The sequence below is a fragment of the Delphinus delphis genome, chromosome 18 (assembly GCF_949987515.2).
Source record: "Delphinus delphis chromosome 18, mDelDel1.2, whole genome shotgun sequence".
NCBI classification, from domain to species: Eukaryota; Metazoa; Chordata; class Mammalia; order Artiodactyla; family Delphinidae; genus Delphinus; species Delphinus delphis.
The window spans coordinates 25,225,782-25,243,661 of NC_082700.1; the positions used below are offsets into that span (position 1 = coordinate 25,225,782).

The 17,880-nt window shown below is 38.9% G+C and overlaps 2 protein-coding genes across 8 annotated transcripts in view; both read left to right on the forward strand.

Moving 5' to 3' along the window:
* ELF1 (E74 like ETS transcription factor 1) overlaps nt 1–7,759 on the forward strand; it is a 105,178-nt gene extending 97,419 nt beyond the window's left edge. For all 7 annotated transcript variants that reach the window (XM_059995548.1, XM_059995554.1, XM_059995550.1 and 4 more), the window contains one exon: nt 5,765–7,759. In XM_059995548.1, coding sequence (XP_059851531.1) covers nt 5,765–6,359 — 595 coding nt within the window. In that variant the 3' untranslated portion in view covers nt 6,360–7,759. The remainder of the gene's footprint in view (nt 1–5,764) is intronic.
* Nucleotides 7,760–17,486: 9,727 nt separating this feature from the next.
* SUGT1 (SGT1 homolog, MIS12 kinetochore complex assembly cochaperone) overlaps nt 17,487–17,880 on the forward strand; it is a 52,514-nt gene continuing 52,120 nt past the window's right edge. The window contains exons 1-2 of the mRNA XM_059995560.1: nt 17,487–17,629; nt 17,723–17,780. Coding sequence (XP_059851543.1) covers nt 17,592–17,629; nt 17,723–17,780 — 96 coding nt within the window. The 5' untranslated portion in view covers nt 17,487–17,591. The remainder of the gene's footprint in view (nt 17,630–17,722; nt 17,781–17,880) is intronic.

The window sequence follows — 17,880 nt, forward strand, 5'->3', positions numbered from 1 at the left end:
ACCTTTAGCTCTGAAAGATAGTAAATTGTGTATTATATTGGATAGTTTATTACTCTGAATGTCAATTTCTGAGTAAGACTCACTGCCTGATATTAAAACATTGTAATTACACTCCCTACCTCTGATTTTCAAACTGTCTTTGGTGTACCTTTCAGAATCTTCATTTCCACAGTCTCAGAGTTCTGTGGACTCTGCCTGCTTCCTGTTTCTCCTATTTTTTTCTCTGGCAACCTACATGTTACTGATGCATATCATTATGTGATGTTTCTGACCAGAGCCATTCTTTGTTTAATGGCTCAAGAGTCAGCATTCGTGATAGTGCCTTCTTGCAGCTTTTGTTAGATCTAATTTGCACACAGAGTGCAGTCCAATTTCTGTAGCCTCCACTGCCAGCTCTCACTCTACTCATAATTCCTTCCTTGCTCTCCAGCTAAAGCTTACTTCTTGCCTGTACCACATTCTGGTACATAAACCAGGTGTTTCAGGTGACTTTAATGCCTGTCTCCTGCTATACATTTAAATCTGTAGGAGCTAGATTCTATTCATTGTCCTTTTCCTAACACCTAACATAGTCTGACATATAACACCCCTTCATATTTATAGAATTTATTTTGAAGTAGTGTATATGACCATTCTTTATCTCCTTTTAGAATAATGAGTTCTCTAAGTGGACTACTTATAAAATGAAGAAATATAAAATTTAACTTTTCAAACTTAAAGACAGTTTTTTTCTTTTCTTTTCTTTTCTTTTTTTGACCATGCTGTGCGGCTTGTGGGAGGGATCTTAGTTCCCTGACCAGGGATTGAACCCGGGCCCATGGCAGTGAAAGCGCTGAGAACTAACCACTGGACCGGTGGGGAATTCCCAAAACACAATTTCTTCTTTTTTTTTTTTTTTTGCGGTCCGCGGGCCTCTCACTGTTGTGGCCTCTCCCTCTGCGGAGCACAGGCTCCGGACGCGCAGGCTCAGCGGCCATGGCTCACGGGCCCAGCCGCTCCGCGGCACGTGGGATCCTCCCGGACCGGGGCACGAACCCGCGTCCCCTGCATCGGCAGGCGGACTCTCAACCATTGCGCCACCAGGGAAGCCCACAATTTCTTCTTGTAGAAATTATTATGTATTTATATGAATGTATGTATGTATCCACATACATTCTTTTTTTTAATATAAATTTATTTTATTTATTTATTTTTGGCTGCGTTGGGTCTTCGCTGTTGCACAGGGGCCGTCTCCAGTTGCAGCAAGCGGGGGCTACTCTTCCTTGTGGTGCATGGGCCTCTCGTCGCAGTGGCACCCCCCATTGCAGAGCACGGGCTCCAGGTGCACGGGCCTCAGTAGTTGTGGCTCGCAGGCTCTAGAGTGAATGCAGGCTCAGTAGCTGTGGCGCACAGGCCCAGTTGCTCCACAGCATGTGGGATCCTCCCGGACCAGGGCTCGAAACCTGTGTCCTCTGCATTGACAGGAGGATTCCTAACCACTATGCCACTGTGGAAGCCCCACATACATTCTTAATCATTCATTTGACTTTAAAAAAAATTATTTTCTCATTTGGTTATATTTTATTTTCCTCCCCCAAATCCTACTTATTTTCACTGTAAGTATCCCAACTTTTAACTATGAGAAATTTCAAAATATGGGAAGGCTGAAATAGTACACTGAACAACTATACCATCCACCTGGATTCACAGTTGATAGCATTTTGCCTTATTTGTTTCCTCTCTATATTTATTTATACCCTTTTTTTCCTGTTTGGCTATTTGTCAAGTCAGTTGACATCACCATGACATTTCACCCCTAAATACTTCAGTGTACACTCTTTAAGAGTAGAGACATCCTAAATAATCATATTATCACTCCTAAGAAAAGTAACAGAAATTTGGCTGTATCTTTCTTGACTACTTTTTAATAAAATCAAAGACCTTTGAAATATTTTTTCTATAGTTGAGGGAAGGTCAAATGATTATGACTTAAATTTAGATTATTAAATTAATATACAGCAAGAGATGATACTTTCAAAGAACTCTATATTCATACACTTTACATATATTAATGTATAGAAAATCCTTATTGCTCAGTGAGGTGTAGGTAATATTCCTGTTTTACAGTTGAGGAAACAGAGTCAAGGAGAGGCCACGGAGCCTGGTCACCTTTAGTAAGTGGTGGAGATAGTGTTTTAATGCAAGTAGTTTAGTCTAAAGCAGTGAACTTAATGAGTTGCCATACTGTCAGTTAATTCACACAATCACATGAATTATCACTTACCTACAATGAAGTAGCAACATATTTTTTCTCAAGTTTTTCCTTTACTCTTTTCTTTGTATCTCACATAATTGCACATAGAGTTATCCCTCAGTATCCTCAGGGGATTGGTTCCAGAACCCCCTTTGGAGTCCAAAACCTGAGGATGCTCAAGCCCCTTATGTAAAATGGCATAGTATATGCGTATAAGCTCCATACACCCTCCCATATACTTTAAATCATCTCTAGATTACTTATAATACCTAAAACAGTGTAAGTGCTATGTAAATAGTTGCCAGCATGTGGCAAATTCAAGTTTTGTGGTTTGGAACTTTCTGGAAATTTTTTTTGGGGGGGCGTGGATATTTTCCACCAGAGAGGTTGGCAGAATCTGTGGATGTGGAGACCGTGGATATGGAAGGCCAGCTGTATCTATATTGAAATTGATTAAATTTCCTTAATTGATTTAGGGTATATATGCTCAGTTTTACAAATTTTAACTTTGGCTTCACAAAAATAAACCTCTGGTAAAATATTTTCCTAAAATTGTTCCTTGGTAAATCTGCAAGTCCATATACCAACCCAGTATAACTTATTTCTCTGTGTTTATCCAAGTACTAATAGTTTGTCTTAGGGTCTTTTAAATAATTAGCCTCTAAAAATGTATAATGTATACATTATATATTTTAAAGCAGTGTAATGGAATAGGAAGAATGTGGGCATAACCTTCTCGCCCTCCAGCCTTGTCAATTATTAGATGTGACGCTGGATCACATTAACTAACTATTCTGAGTCTGTTTCCTCCTCTATAAAATGAAGATGATATTATTTAAGCTTACAGGTGGTTGTAACAATTAAATGACACTTTCTGACATCTGATATTCAACAAAAGCCAAATATTATATTGTATATGTTTCTTAGCTTCAGAAAGTTTGAGGAATTTTAAATTACCAATATTGTACCAGTTGGTTACAAGCAGCTTACGTTTTTTAAAAGTAGTTAACTGTAATATAACCTTTGTTATATAATATAATGAGACACAACTGACAGTTTAATCATTAACTAAGAAAAAAAATAATTTAAAATTCCTGTGTTTAGGAAAAGGCTGTGTAGTATTTAATCCTTTAATCTCTGAATTTTTTATTAGTGAAAATTTATTGTTTTAGAATTTGTTCAAATAAGCTAATATATTTACATTGCAGAGATATATATATATATATATATATATATGTCTCAGTATATATATTTTCTGGCAGATGGCAGGCAGGTGTTCAGGAAAGGGACATCTTTTTCTGACTTGAATAAAAGCATTGAAAGTCTAGTGGTAGCCCTGATGAGCAATAGGGAAATTTTCCAAGTACATTATTGCTCATGCCACATCTGAGAGAAGGAAAGGGGAAGGGGGAGGGGTATGTATTAAAGGTTGTTAACTCCCCACAGTTTAAAGATCTAATAGAAAGTATTCATCTTTGGCTGAAGTTATTCAGGACTTAAGAAGTGACAGTATGTTGTAATGGTTAAGCACATAGGCTCTGCAGTTGAATGACCCCTTTTCTTATCTAACTGCTCACCTTATGCAAGCTGTTCAGCTACTTTGTGCATTAACTTTTTCATATGGAAAATTGGGATAATACTTATAGGGTGGCAAGGCTATACATATTTATAGATACAATCTGTGTGCTTCCTATATGCCAAGTTCTATTTTATCTATACATACATGTACATGAACTCTTGGCATGGGAAGCCCTTGGGTCTTTTTTATTTAAAAAATGGTATCTGTCAGCTACCATTTGCAGGCTTAGATTCCACCCAAGATATCCTGATTCAGGCGGGCAGGGAAGAAGGGAGGTACAGTGTATTTTGGAAAAGTGCCCTAGTTCCCGAAGTTATTCTGTATCCTTCCTACTCATCCCTTCCTGCCCAATAGTATTAGTACATCTGGCCATACCCTGCCAGCCTATTAAATCTTCATTACCTGACTCATATTCTCTTCTAGCAGTGTCCTTCAAGAGAGCTGCCGATCTCCTGCTGTAGACTACTCCTCACAGTGGTGACTATGGTGGCAAACTGAACTTGGGAATCAGTATCCTACATGTATGGGTGGGCTGCAGTTATCGTGTGTCTTTCTGCTTCCTTTGAACTTCTTCTGAGTTGTGCTGAGTCATCTTTCCATCTAGCCCATTTGTCTTCTCCTCCAGAATTTCATTTCTCACATGTGACAGGGCACATAATTGTAACTTGCTAAAATTTACCTGTGATAGTCTCCTGGCAATAATTAACATTTGGTTTACGGGGACTAATCCAGTTCCTAGTCATTTGGAGTAGCAATCATCTCTCTTTTGTAAAATAGCTTTATAGAATTCAGAGGAAACACAGTTGAGATCCAGATGCTGAGTTTTTTCAACAGCATTTGTTTTATATTAACAATGGCCATAACTGTAAACTTCACAGCTGTGAACTTTTAAAATTAGATTGACTTATAATATCATTTATGTACCACTTTTCTTCAATAAATGGAATTAAAACCTTACATAAACTGGATTTTACGTTAAAGGATTTTTTAAATTTTTAAAATTTTTTTTGCGGTACGCGGGCCTCTCACTGTTGCGGCCTCTCCCGTTGCGGAGCACAGGCTCCGGACGCGCAGGCCCAGCGGCCGTGGCTCACAGGCCCAGCCGCCCCGCGGCATGTGGGATCTTCCCGGACCGGGGCACGAACCTGCGTCCCCTGCATCGGCAGGCAGACTCTCAACCACTGCACCACCAGGGAAGCCCACGTTAAAAGATTTTATGTTAAAATTGTATCTTTATGACTAAAATACGTGAAAATTACTTGAGCTGAGAAAACTGCTAAAACACGCCTTTATTTTTGCCAAGGGTTGGCCTTATTTTTTGTTCTATCTGCCAGCCTAAAGAACCCTCATGAGTTAATTATATTCATGACTTGTTTTATGTAGTATGAACCGTGAACTATTAAAATTCTTCTAATAATTCTGTCTCATACATTTAAGATTGTTTTTTATTTTAGTTAATTGAGCGTTTTCTCTATATATAGAAAAACAGGTTGAAAACAATTATAATCATGTGAAGTTTGGTAATTTGGTTGGGTATATTGATGACATTAGCCCTCAAATATTAAAATGATAGTGAGTCCAATATGTTTATTTAAAAGTCCCTAATTTTCTTTCAGGCAGCTTATACATAACTTCCTTGGGAAACATTTTGATATCCTCCTCCCCCAACAAAATTGCTTCCCCATTTGTGTTAATATAGCACTTAGTATAGACTTTTTTTTTTCCCCACCAGATGGTATCGTAGTTAATGGACTGAGAGTTTTGTGTTGGGCATTTCTGTATGTAGAGTGTTTAATGCAGGGTCTGGCGCAATGTTTATGTTGTGTTGAAAATATGGGAAGGAGCATTTGAAATGAATAACTCATGTTTTGTCAAAGTGAGTTGTCAAATGTTAAGTTTTAAACAATGTAGAATATGCTAATTTCCTCACTTTTATTTCATAATCTCAATAGGACTATACAGGCTCCAGCCCAAGTTCCTGTGGTCGTATCTCCTGGGAATCAGCATTTGCACACAGTAACACTTCAGACAGTGCCAATCACAACAGTTATAGCCAGCACAGATCCATCATCAGGTGCTGGATCTCAGAAATTTATCTTACAAGCCATTCCATCATCACAGCCCATGACAGTACTGAAAGAAAATGTTGTGCTCCAGTCGCAGAAGCCGGGCTCTCCTCCTTCCATTGTCCTGAGTCCTGCCCACGTACAGCAGGTTCTTACCAGCAATGTTCAGTCCATTTGCAATGGAACCGTCAGCGTGGCTTCATCTCCGTCCTTCAGTGCTACCACACCTGTGGTGACCTTTTCTCCTCGCAATTCACAACTGGTTACTCACCCACCTGGCACTGTAATCACTTCAGTTATCAAAGCTCAAGAAACAAAAACTCATATACAGGAAGTAGAGAAAAAGGAGGTTGAAGATAACTTGAAAGAAGGCACTGGGGAAACTGAGCAGCAGTCACAGCCTTATGTGATGGTGGTATCCAATGGATTTACCTCTCAGGTAGCTATAAAAAACGAACTGCTGGAACCCAACTCTTTCTAAGTAATATACCAAAGGAATTACAGATGGTGGTTTTTTAATTGAACATTTTCAGTTGTATGCAAACTATTGATTGATTCTAAGGTAAATTCTCCAAATGTTCCTAATTTTATAGTTACTTGTTAAAAATAATAACTTAGAGTTAATTTTGACTTTGTTAGATGAGGGGAGGAAAACCCAAGTGTTTCCTTTTGTTCTTCAAATGTTTCAGAATTCAATTGTGAAGGAACAGGCGTTTTATACTATGAAGACATTCTTTTGAGATTTTTTCCAGTGGCTATATCATAAGCATTTTTAAAGTTTCTTTTTAAATTTTACATTGTATTAGCTTTTCTGATTCTTCTGTAAATACAGTACTTAAATATGACATCAGGAAATTTATATAGGAGCTATTTTCATTCCACTTGTATAGGTTAAGTCTTGACTCTTTCAAATGCAAGACACCTATTTTATGCCTTGTTAAAATTATGATTTCACTTAGATCGACTTTAGTTTGTTGCACTGTATATTGAACTATGACTATGTAAATTATAACATTAAAAATCGAAATGTGCCCATGATATGGCTGAACCTGTTTCAGAAGCAGGATAATATAAAAGTATCAGCCTAAGAGTGGCTCTCCTACTAACTAGTTGTATAACCTTGGGCAAGCCACTTGACCTTTCTGGGCATCATAAGAGGAGGGATGTATTGGATTAGATTAGATGAACTCCAATTTCCTATCTAGTTCTAAATTTTATGATTCTAAGCCCTATGTTTTAAGCTTATCTCCTACTGTAAATATAGCTAAAATATTGCAGAAAAATTAATGACCCTACAAAATTCATTTTGCTGTTACCTGTTAAGATTTGCTCTGAACCTGAATTCCTCCTAAATACTTTGTTCATTAACTCTTTAGGCCACTGTGCATTGTGGTCCACTAGTAAAAAACTTATGTTGCTGAGTGCTAAATGATATACTGCTTTTCTGAAAGAGTCAGGGCTCTTTAAGGCCCCAGAAAGCAGCCAAGCCTTGGGCTAATCTGGCTGAGTAGTCAGTTGCTATAAAAGCATAATTGCTTTATATTTTGGATCATTTTTTTTTATTGAGAGTGGGGGGAGGGGGAATTGCATACAAAGATATACATTATATATCCCAGTTTCTGAAATGCAATAGTTTTTAGATTACTTTTTCAACTGTAAATAATGTACATTTAATTTCACAAGAAAAATTGTTTTCTGCAAATTTTCTAGTATAGCAAAAAGAAATTTTTGTAGTTGAAAGAATCATTATGTTTAGAGGTCTAATGTTATATGTTTTCATGTTACAGAGTGAATTTGTATTTAAACAAAAATTTAAATTTTGGAATCCTCTAAACGTTTTTGTATCTTTAATTGGTTTATTATTAAATAAATCATGTAAAAATCCTGTGTTTTTGTTTTCAAGAAAATGTTCCTTAAGAACAAGTATACAGACAATGTTGCTAGTATTACAGTGTTATTAAACGTTTATATAACAGCCTCCATTAGTCAGATTAGAATTGCAGAATGTCATCCTCTCAGTTTTCCTTTCTACCATGCCAAATGGCAGTTTCCGGACACGACACAATGGATTACAAAGCTCCAAAAATTAGAAAATAAAATGTTCCCAGCGATAATATTAAACACACTCTAAAAAACAAGTTTTCTAATTAGAAATTAGATCAGTTAATTGTTAAACTTGGAAAACACAGAAACAGAAAAATGTAACAAAATTAAAATCTCAATCCAATACGCCTATACCCAGTAGTAACTTCCACTTATTCATTTCCTCATGTCAGTTAATATTCTTCCCAAATATGATTTTTTTTTTTTTTTTTTTTTTTTTTTTTTTTGCAATACGCGGGCCTCTTACCGTTGTGGCCTCTCCTGTTGCGGAGCACGGGCTCCAGACATGTAGGCTCAGCGGCCATGGCTCACGGGCCCAGCCGCTCCGCGGCATGTGGGATCTTCCCGGACGGGGGCACGAACCCGCGTCCCCTGCATCGGCAGGCGGACTCTCAACCACTGCGCCACCAGGGAAGCCCCCCAAATATGATTTTTAAAGGAGCATTCTTATCTCTGAAGATGGAGGGAAACAGAGAAGAATCTGAAGGAACAGACCTTGCTAGTTTTCTCCAGTTTACTACCCTTAGCTTATACCCTTCTGTTCCATTGTTTTTCTATGACTTTCCATTCTTCATCAAACCTAGTATAAAAATGTTCAGGCTTAACCATTTCTTTGAGTCTTCATTTCCTTATGGAAGCTCCCACGTTACAGAAAACTTAATATGCTTTTCTTCTTTAATGTCTTTGTCAGTTTGAGCTTTAGGCCCAGGCAGGGACCCTAAGAGGATCAAGGAAGAGTTTTCCTCCCTTAGAACTCTAGCCATGCATCCCCTAATATAATCTCCCAGTACTGAACTCCTGAATAGGGACATAACTCTTACTCAGTACGTGGCCTTTCTACATCAAGTCATTGATTCAACATGTATTAAGGAAGTACCTGCAATGTTACTGTCACTGTCCTTAACTTATAAACCTGCTGCTTTCCTCACTTTCCATTCATTCTTTTTCTTAAAAATTTCATTGAAGTATAGTTGATTTACAGTGTTAATTTCTTTTATACTGCAAAGTGACTCAGTTATACATTTATATATTCCTTCTTTTTTTGGCCACTCAGCATGTGGGATCATGGTTCCCTGACCAGGAGCCAGACCTGCGCCCCCTGCAGTGGAAGTGTGGAGTCTTAACCACTGGACCACCAAGGAAGTCCCTATATCTTTTTCATATTCTTTTCCACTGTGGTGTGCCGCAGAGTATTGAAAATAGTTCCCTGTGCTATACAGTATGACCTTGTTGTTTAAACATGCTATATGTAATAGTTTGCCTCTGCTAATCCCAAACTCCCATTGCTTCCCTCCCCTAGCCCCCCCACCCACCCCGCTCCTTGGCAACCACAAGTCTGTTCTCTGTATCTGAGTCTGTTTTTATTTCATAGATATGTTGATTTGTACCATATTTTAGATGCCACATATAAGTGATATCATATGGTATTTCTCTTTCTGATTTACTTTGCTTAGTATGATAATCTATAGGTCCATCCATGTTGCTGCAAATGACATTATCTCATTCTTTTTGATGGCTGAGTAATATTCCATTGTATATATGTACCACATCTTCTTTATCCATTCATCTGTCAGTGGTTCTTTAACCCACTGTAGTAGTACATTTGCCCTATTACCCTGAAATTACTGTTGCAAAAGTCACTAAAAAGGAATCAATTTCCATATTGCCAGATTCCCCCCTTCTTCTCTTTCTTGACCTCTCCAATATTTGATAACCTTTTATAACTCACTGTTCCTTTAAACTCTCTATTGCCTTTACTTTTGTGCCCAACTCTCTCCGTCCTCTTCCTGCCTTTATAATAATTTCTTAATGTTCCTCTTGGGTTGCTCCAGAGACTTTTTCAAAGGTTAGAGTTCTCCCAAGTTTTATCTAAAGATCACTGTTCTTTGTCCCCCTTCAATGTGTTCTTCCCCAGTGCAACAGGGGTGCACTTAATTGTACCAAGCCATTCAGTGGTTTCTTACTATCCTCAGCTGGATTTGAGGCCCTGCATGGTTTCACAAAACTCCTTGATCCCACCAGCCTTATCTTCAAATTTTACTCTCCAAATCATACCGTCAGATAGGATTTGGATGCTTTCAATTGCAAGGAACCAAAAAACCCTATTCAAAATTATTCAATAGTACAAAATTAGAAGTCTAAAGTTCGGAGGTTTCCAGGTTTGTTAATTCAGGAGCACAGTAGTGATGTTGAGCAACCAGATTTCTTCCATCTTTCTGCTTTTCTCAGTATTTTGGTTTAGTTTCCAGGATGGCTTCTGCTGTGGTGCAAGATAGCTGCAGCAGTTCTTCTATGTTTCTGTTTATCAGTAAGGAGACCTTTCCCAGAGCACCCTGAGCAGCCATCTCTTCAGAGCTCATTGGCTAGACTGGTCATATATACCCCTTCCTAAACCAAGTGCTGGCCAAGGAAGCAGGATTACCATAGATGACTTAGTCATGTGTTGGGGAGATGGACAGTCAAACAAAATTGGACTCCATAGCAAGGAAGATGGGAGGAATGATGTAGTCTACTGTCATCTATACACAGCCTTCTTCCCACACATATACTTCCAAAAATGCTCACACCTACAGAAAGCATGATTTCTCTCCTAAAGAGAGATCAGCTGAAGTGTCATCCAGCTACTTGATCCAGTTTCCTGACTAGGGTCTTCAAGGTGATTCGCAGTCCTCTGTTTCAGATCACCTGTGGCCCCTGCTTTCTTGTCCTCCACTGCCACACCAGCATGAGCACTGGGAATAAATCTCTTTCCAAGGCTTCTCAGCTTTAGAATACATTTCTTGATGGTGTCAGTTTGATGTCCTGTCTCAGGGTCACCATTTTCCCAGTCTGGAGTAGTTGTCTTCAGTGCCTTGCATCCTTTCTTTTCCATCTGGCGGGTGATACATACTAGAGTCTGTTTTGTAGCATTCCACTTCCAAATACCAAACTGTCAGTTTGGGTTCTTGGTCGTTAGCAACAGAGATGGATTCTGGTTTTCAGCATAAAAGAAATTTTATTAGAAGAATATCATGCAGTTTACAGAACAGACAAAAAGACTAGAGAATCAGAGTCAGTCTGTGTCACACAGTTAAACAAATCGCAAAACCATATTGCACAACTGGTCCACTTGGAGCCACTGTTGCCAAGCACCTAAACACCGAGCTTTGTACCACTGTCTCTACTGCTTCCGAAATTTGAGAGAATAGAATTTGCATCTAGAGAGAATAACCAAGGTCCTTCCTTGACTCCTTACGTTAACTAGCTACCAATTTATGTGACTGGCTGCCCAAAAGAATGACCGATGTCCTCTATCGGGGCAAATCTAGATTTTTATGGGGTACACAGTTTGGTGGTTGGATGGGTGAGGGGAACTTACTTAGGAAAAACAGAAAAGTAGAATACCAACTTAGAGGGTTTGAAGGGGCTTATGCAAATGAACAGCCCTAAACGCTGTACTTGCCAACTCTTTGAGCTCCCTTTACTTTCCAGACCTCTGCACTTGCTGTCACTCTGCTTGGCACAGTTGCTCTCATTCTATTTGGCTAAATTCTATCTTCTACCTTCAGGCCTCAGCTTAGACATTACTTCCTCTGAGAGCTTTCTCTGAGTTCTTAAAAGTTCCCCACTACTGTCATAGAGCCTTTTAGTTTCTCATTTGGGCACAGATGACACTATAATAATTGACTGCTGGTATGTGTGATTCCAACACTACATTATAAAGAGCCAAGACTGTAGTCATTTTAGTACCCTCAGTCCCTACTGTAATATCTCCACATAGTAGGTACAGTACTCCATAGTTATTAAATATGTGACTAAGCTACATACATGTTCTCCTTACCTGTTTTTATGTTCGTGTTCTCATGTTGCTAACCACCATCTGTGTGCCAATGACTATCAATTCTTACCTACAGCTCCAAGCTTGTTTTACAGATAGCTTTATAGAGCTATAATGGACATACAATAAGTGGCACATATTTAAATAGAGTATAAAATGAAATCATCGCCATAATCAAGTAGTGAACCTACTCATGTTTGGTGAACATTAGCCTAAAAGTTTCCTTGTGCCCCTTTGTAACCACTCCCTTCCTGCTGATCTGCTTTCTGTCTACATAGATTATATTAGTTTGCATTTTCTAGTATTTTATGTAAATGGAGTCATATAACATGCACTATTTTTTTTGGTCTGGCTCCTTGCACGTAGCGTTAACTTTTTTGAGATTCATCCATGTTGTAGTCTGTATCAGCATATTTTTCCTTTTATTACTGAAAAAATTCCCTTGTTTTCTTATAATATTCTATTACATGGATATACTAGTTTATCCATCCACCTGTTAATGGACATTTGGGTTGTTTCTAGTCTTCAGCTATTATCATTAAAGCTGTTAGGAATATTCCTGTACAAATCTTTATATTGGACATGTATTTTCATATCTGTTGAACAAATACCTAGGAGTGGTCTGGCTAGGTCATACGATGGTTGTACCATCTTACGTTCCCACCAGCAGTGTATGAGGCTTTCAGTTGCTCTACATCCTCTTCAACATGCTCTTTTATATTCAATATTTTTGCCATTTTAATGGGTGTGTAGTAGTATCGCATTGTGGTTTTAATTTCCCTAACGACTAATGATTTTGAGCAATTTTCATGAGCTTACTTGACATCCATGTATCTTCTTTGATAAAGTGATTGTTCAGTTTTTTTGCCCATTTAAAAATTCCCTTGTTTTCTTATTACTGAGTTTTGAGAACTCTATATATTCTGAATACTAGCTCTTCATCAGATATATGATTCACAAATAATTTCAAAGTGCAGAAACTTCTAAATTTTCATAAAGTTTATCAACTTCTTTTATGGATCATGCTTTTGGTGTCATATCTAAGAAATCTTTGTCTAACCCAAGGACACAACGATCTTTTTTCTAGAAGTTTTATAGTTTTAACATTTAGGTCCATGATCCATTTTGAGCTAGATTTTGTAGATGGTGCAAGGTATATATTGAAGTTCACTTTTTTGCTTTTGTATATCCAATTTGTTGAAAAGACTATCCTTTTCAATTGAAAAGTCTGAAAGGACTATCTTTTTCAACTGTCCTTTCTGCCCTGAATTACCTTTGGACCTTTGCTTAAAATCAGTTGTTCATACACATACGAATCTCTGGACTCTCTTTTCTGTGCTATTGATTTGTCTATCTTTGTACCAATACACAAGATTGATGTGTTGAAATCAGGTAGTGTTAGTTCTCCAACTCTGTTATTTTTCAAAGTTGATTTGGCTATTCTGAGTCTTTTGCATTTCTATTTAAATTTCAGAATCAGTTTGTCAACTTATAAAATGGAAAAAGTCTTTGGGATTTTGATTGGGATTGGGTTGAATCAATAGATCAGTTTGGGAAGAACTGACATCTTAAATCTGAATCATGAGCATAGAGTATCTCCATTTGTTTAAGTGTCTTTAATTTCTCTCAGCAATATTTTGTAATTCTCAATGTATATGTTTTGCACATCTTTCGTCAGATTTAATTTTCAGTATTTAATATTTACTGCTATTGTAAATATCATTTAAAAAAATTTCAGATTGTTTTTCATTGCTGACTGTTTTAATCTTTCCCCCTACTGAAGCATAAAGTGCACAAATCTTAAGTGTATAAGTTGAAAAAATTTGATATGTGACTACATTACTGTAATTGTCACCTAGTCAAGATATATAACATTTCCCACATCAGGAAGTCTTCCTCATGGCCCTTCCCAGCCAGGAGATCACTCGCTGACGTCCCTCACAATGTTTTTTATTTTCATATAAATGGAATCAACCAGGATGTACTCTGTCTGGCTTCTTTAGCTCAACATGATGTATGTGAGGTTCATCCATATTGTTGTGTGTACTGGTAGTTCATTCTTAGTCTTTGATCTCTAGTATTTTTCTTCTGTGAAAGGACATTTAGGTTATTTCCAGTTTTTGCTACTGTGACTAATGTTGCAATCAATATTCTTATACACAAACTTAAGTATTCTTTTCTCTTGGGCATATGCCTAGTGGTAGAATTTCTGGGCAATAGGGTTCATGTACGACTAGCTTTAGTAGATAGTGTCAAAGTTTTCTAAAGTAGCTATACCAATTTATACTCTCCCTAGCAATACGTGAAAGTTACAGGTGTTCCATATCCTTGTCAATACTTGGCACTGGAATTCTTTTTAATTTTAGCCATTTTGGTGGGAGTGTTTAGTACCAAATTATGATTTTACTGTCCCTGATATAGCTATTGATGTAGAACTTCTTTTCATATGCATATTGGCCATTTAGAGAACATCTGAAAATCAACCAAAGTAATTAACATTAACTTATTAAAGAAAAAATAAACATGGACATTTCAATAAAGGCAGAAAAAGCATTTCATATTGAATGCTTTCTCCCTAATGTTACAATCAAGATAGGAAGTCCATCATCACTACTTTTACTCAACACTATAGTAGACATCCTAGCCAGTGACAACCAGCAAGAAAAATAAAAGGTATAATGATTGCACAGGAAGATGTCAAACCATCTATCACAGATCACAAGACACTGTGATGACTAAAATTCTAAGAGTCTACAAAGTATTAGAAATAGTAAGGGAACTTAGCAAGATGGTTGAATATAAGGTCAATATGTAAAAACCAGCAGTGTTTCTATACACTAGCAACAAATATTAAAAATTTAGAATGCCATTTAAAAAGCATAAAAACCCTCAAATACCCAAGAATAAATTTAATGAAAGATATGTAAGACTTCTACACTGTAACCTACAAAACACTGCTGAGAAAAATTAAAGACCACTTAAATAAATGGAAGGGTGTATTATATTCATGGATTGGAGGAATCAACATAAAGATGTCAGAAAAAAAAGAAATGGAGGCAACCTAAATGTCCATCAACAGATGAATGGATAAAGATGTGGTATACAAAAAAAAAAAAAAAAAGATGTGGTATACAGATATACGATGGAATACTACTCAGCCATAAAAAAGAATGAAATAATGCCATTTGGAGCAACATGGATTGGTACAGAGATTACCATACTGAGGTAAGTCAGACAAAGGCAAATATCATATGATATCACTTAATATGTGGAATCTAAAATATGATACAAATGAACTTATTTACAAAACAGAAACTGACTCACAGACATAGAAAACAAACTTATGGTTACCAAAGGGGGAAGATGCGGGGAGGGAAAAATTAGGAGTTGGGGTTAGCAGATACAAGCTAGTATATATAAAACAGATAAACTACTGCATAGGATAGGGAACTATATTCAATATCTTGTAATAAACTACAATGGAAATGAAAAAGAATATCCATCTATCTGTATCTGAATCAGTCTGTGTACACCAAAAAGTAACACAACGTTGTAAATTAACTGTACTTCAATTAAAAAAAAATTAGGATCAGTTTTCCCCAAACAGATTGATCTATAGATTCAATGCAAGCCCAGTTAAAATCCTAGCAGGATTTTTTGTCTTGGGGCGGGGGGTGGGGGGGGGGTTCTTTTTTTTTTTGAAATTAACAGGTTCGTTCTAAAATTTATAAATAAATGGAAATAAGTTCTAGAAAATGTATAAAATGTAAATACAGAGGCCTTTGACTAGCCAAGGCAATCTTTAAGAGAAAGTTATAGGGCTTCAAGACTTATAAAGCTACATTAAGATAGTGTGGGACAAGGTTAGACAGACCAACGTAATAAGAACCTGGAAACAGACCCTCATATATGTGGTCATCTACTTTACAGCAAAGGTGCCATAATCATTTAGTGGGGGAAATGGCAAATGACAGCCTTTTCAGCAAGTAGGGCTGGGTCAATCGGCTATCCATAAGGGGGGAAAAGGAAACTTGATCCCAACCTCCTACCTTTCATAAAAATGAATAAACCTGTCTGTGAAAGGTAAAATACTCAAGCAACAAGAAGAAAACACAGGTGACTATCCTCATGGCTTTGGAGCAGACAAGGCCTTACATATGATACAAAAAGCATTGATCACAAAAGGAGAGATCAGCAAACCCAGACAGTTTTACCTCAATTATTTCTGTAATTCTTACGATCCCCTACAATCACTAACCTATTTAAGAGTCACTTGGCCTGTAATACAGCAGTTGTCTCCCAACAACTGTTCTTTTCCCTTTAATCATTCTTCCATAGTACAGACAGAATAACATAAAAATGCAAATTTAACTGTTACTGCCTTTTTTTGAGTAAAAATCCTATAACGGGTTAACATCTTTAAGAGAATTACATCCAAACTTCTCAGCAGATTACAACTAGCCCTTTATGATCTGGCAGTTACCTGCCTCTCCACCACCCAGTCAGTCTGCTTCTAGCTTGAATTTTGGCTCTACCAATTTCAGAGTTCACATTATCACTTTCTAACATTCGGCCTATTCTGCCTGAATTGCCTTTTCCATTTCCTTCACTAATTCGAATTCATCTTTCCAGACTGAGGTTCCGGTACAACATATTTGAGGATTCCATCCGTATACCTTATATTCGGCTGCGTCCCTTGTTGCTATCACATCACTGACTATTGCCCTTCTTTGGTTTTAGCACTTTGAACAAAACTGGCTTAAGTTTCTGGAAGGCGTTAACATCATTGAATCCCAGGACTTAGTTTAGATTCTGGATGTGGCAGACACTCGAGTTCAGTTACTTGTTTACCTCTACTGAGAGCCGCTCACTCCCACTCCTTCCTGCTCCCCCCCCCGCCCCCATCCCCGTCCCGTGGAACTTGCTGGAAGCGTCTTCTATCTGAATTGCACGGGTCAAAGGGCGGTGACGGAAGGCCTGACCAAAGAGGTGGAAAGTAAAGCAGCACTGAGACAAATTCAGGCCACCTTTCTCCCTTCAGTGCCTTCGGATGGTACACGTTTTTCTTCTGTCTGGGAAGCCAAGTAGGAAGAAAGCCCAGGCCTGTGTCGTTCTGGGGAAAGGAACAGTTCACCCGCACCGGAACCAAAAGGTTTCCTCCAGTCCAGCCTCTGCAAGGGCGGAGCGACTTCCGGCGAGTCCGAGGCCTTTAGGGTTCCCAGCGCCAAGATCCCGGCATCGACGCGCCATCCGGAACTCGCTCCCGGAAAAGAACACGTAGCCGAGAACGTCACGGGTCACGAAAAGCTTGGCTGCCTCCGGGAGCCATGATGAGAGCTGCAGAGAAAAGGGAGCTCGATGTGCCTTGTGTTATTATTATTAACAGACATACAAACGACCCCAAACGCCACACGTTCCTGAGCGATAACAGTACGACACAAAAGTCCTTTCGACCTACCACCCACTGAGGCTCTGCGGCTGTGTGGGTGCGCGCAGGGACTGGTTTACGCCGCGGCCTGCGTAACCATGGCTGCAGGGGGCGGGGCCTGACAGGCTGCTCGCCGGCCGGGGGTGGGGGCGGGGTGGGCCAGGAGAGTCGGTCCTCCAAGGTCCCAGCCCAACACGCGCCCGCGCTTCACCTCCCCTCCCCTCGCGGCACGCTACGTGGCTGCTCATTGGCTACGTAGGACGGAAGCTCGGTTGGTGTTTCTCCAGAAGTTCCCCCTTGGGCGGCGGCGGAGCTGGTAACCTCGGTAGGAGCAGCACCAGCAGCGGTAACAGTAACTGTTAGAGATGGCGGCGGCTGCTGCGGCACCTGCAGCAGCCCAGAGGTGCGTGTTTTTCCTTCTCTTTGCTATTATTTGTATCCCCCTTCGTCTTTCTTTAGTTAGAGAGCCCTGCTGAAGTCGTTGTTTTCCTGGCAGGTTTTTCCGGAGCTTCTCTGATGCTCTGATCGACGAGGACCCCCAGGCGGCGTTGGAGGTGAGAGAGCCGGTTCACTGTGCTCTGGGGAACGCAGCCGCGTTGGGTTCCGGCCCACCCCGCCTCTTCCCAGCACTGTCTTCCTGGGGTCGGGGCTGCT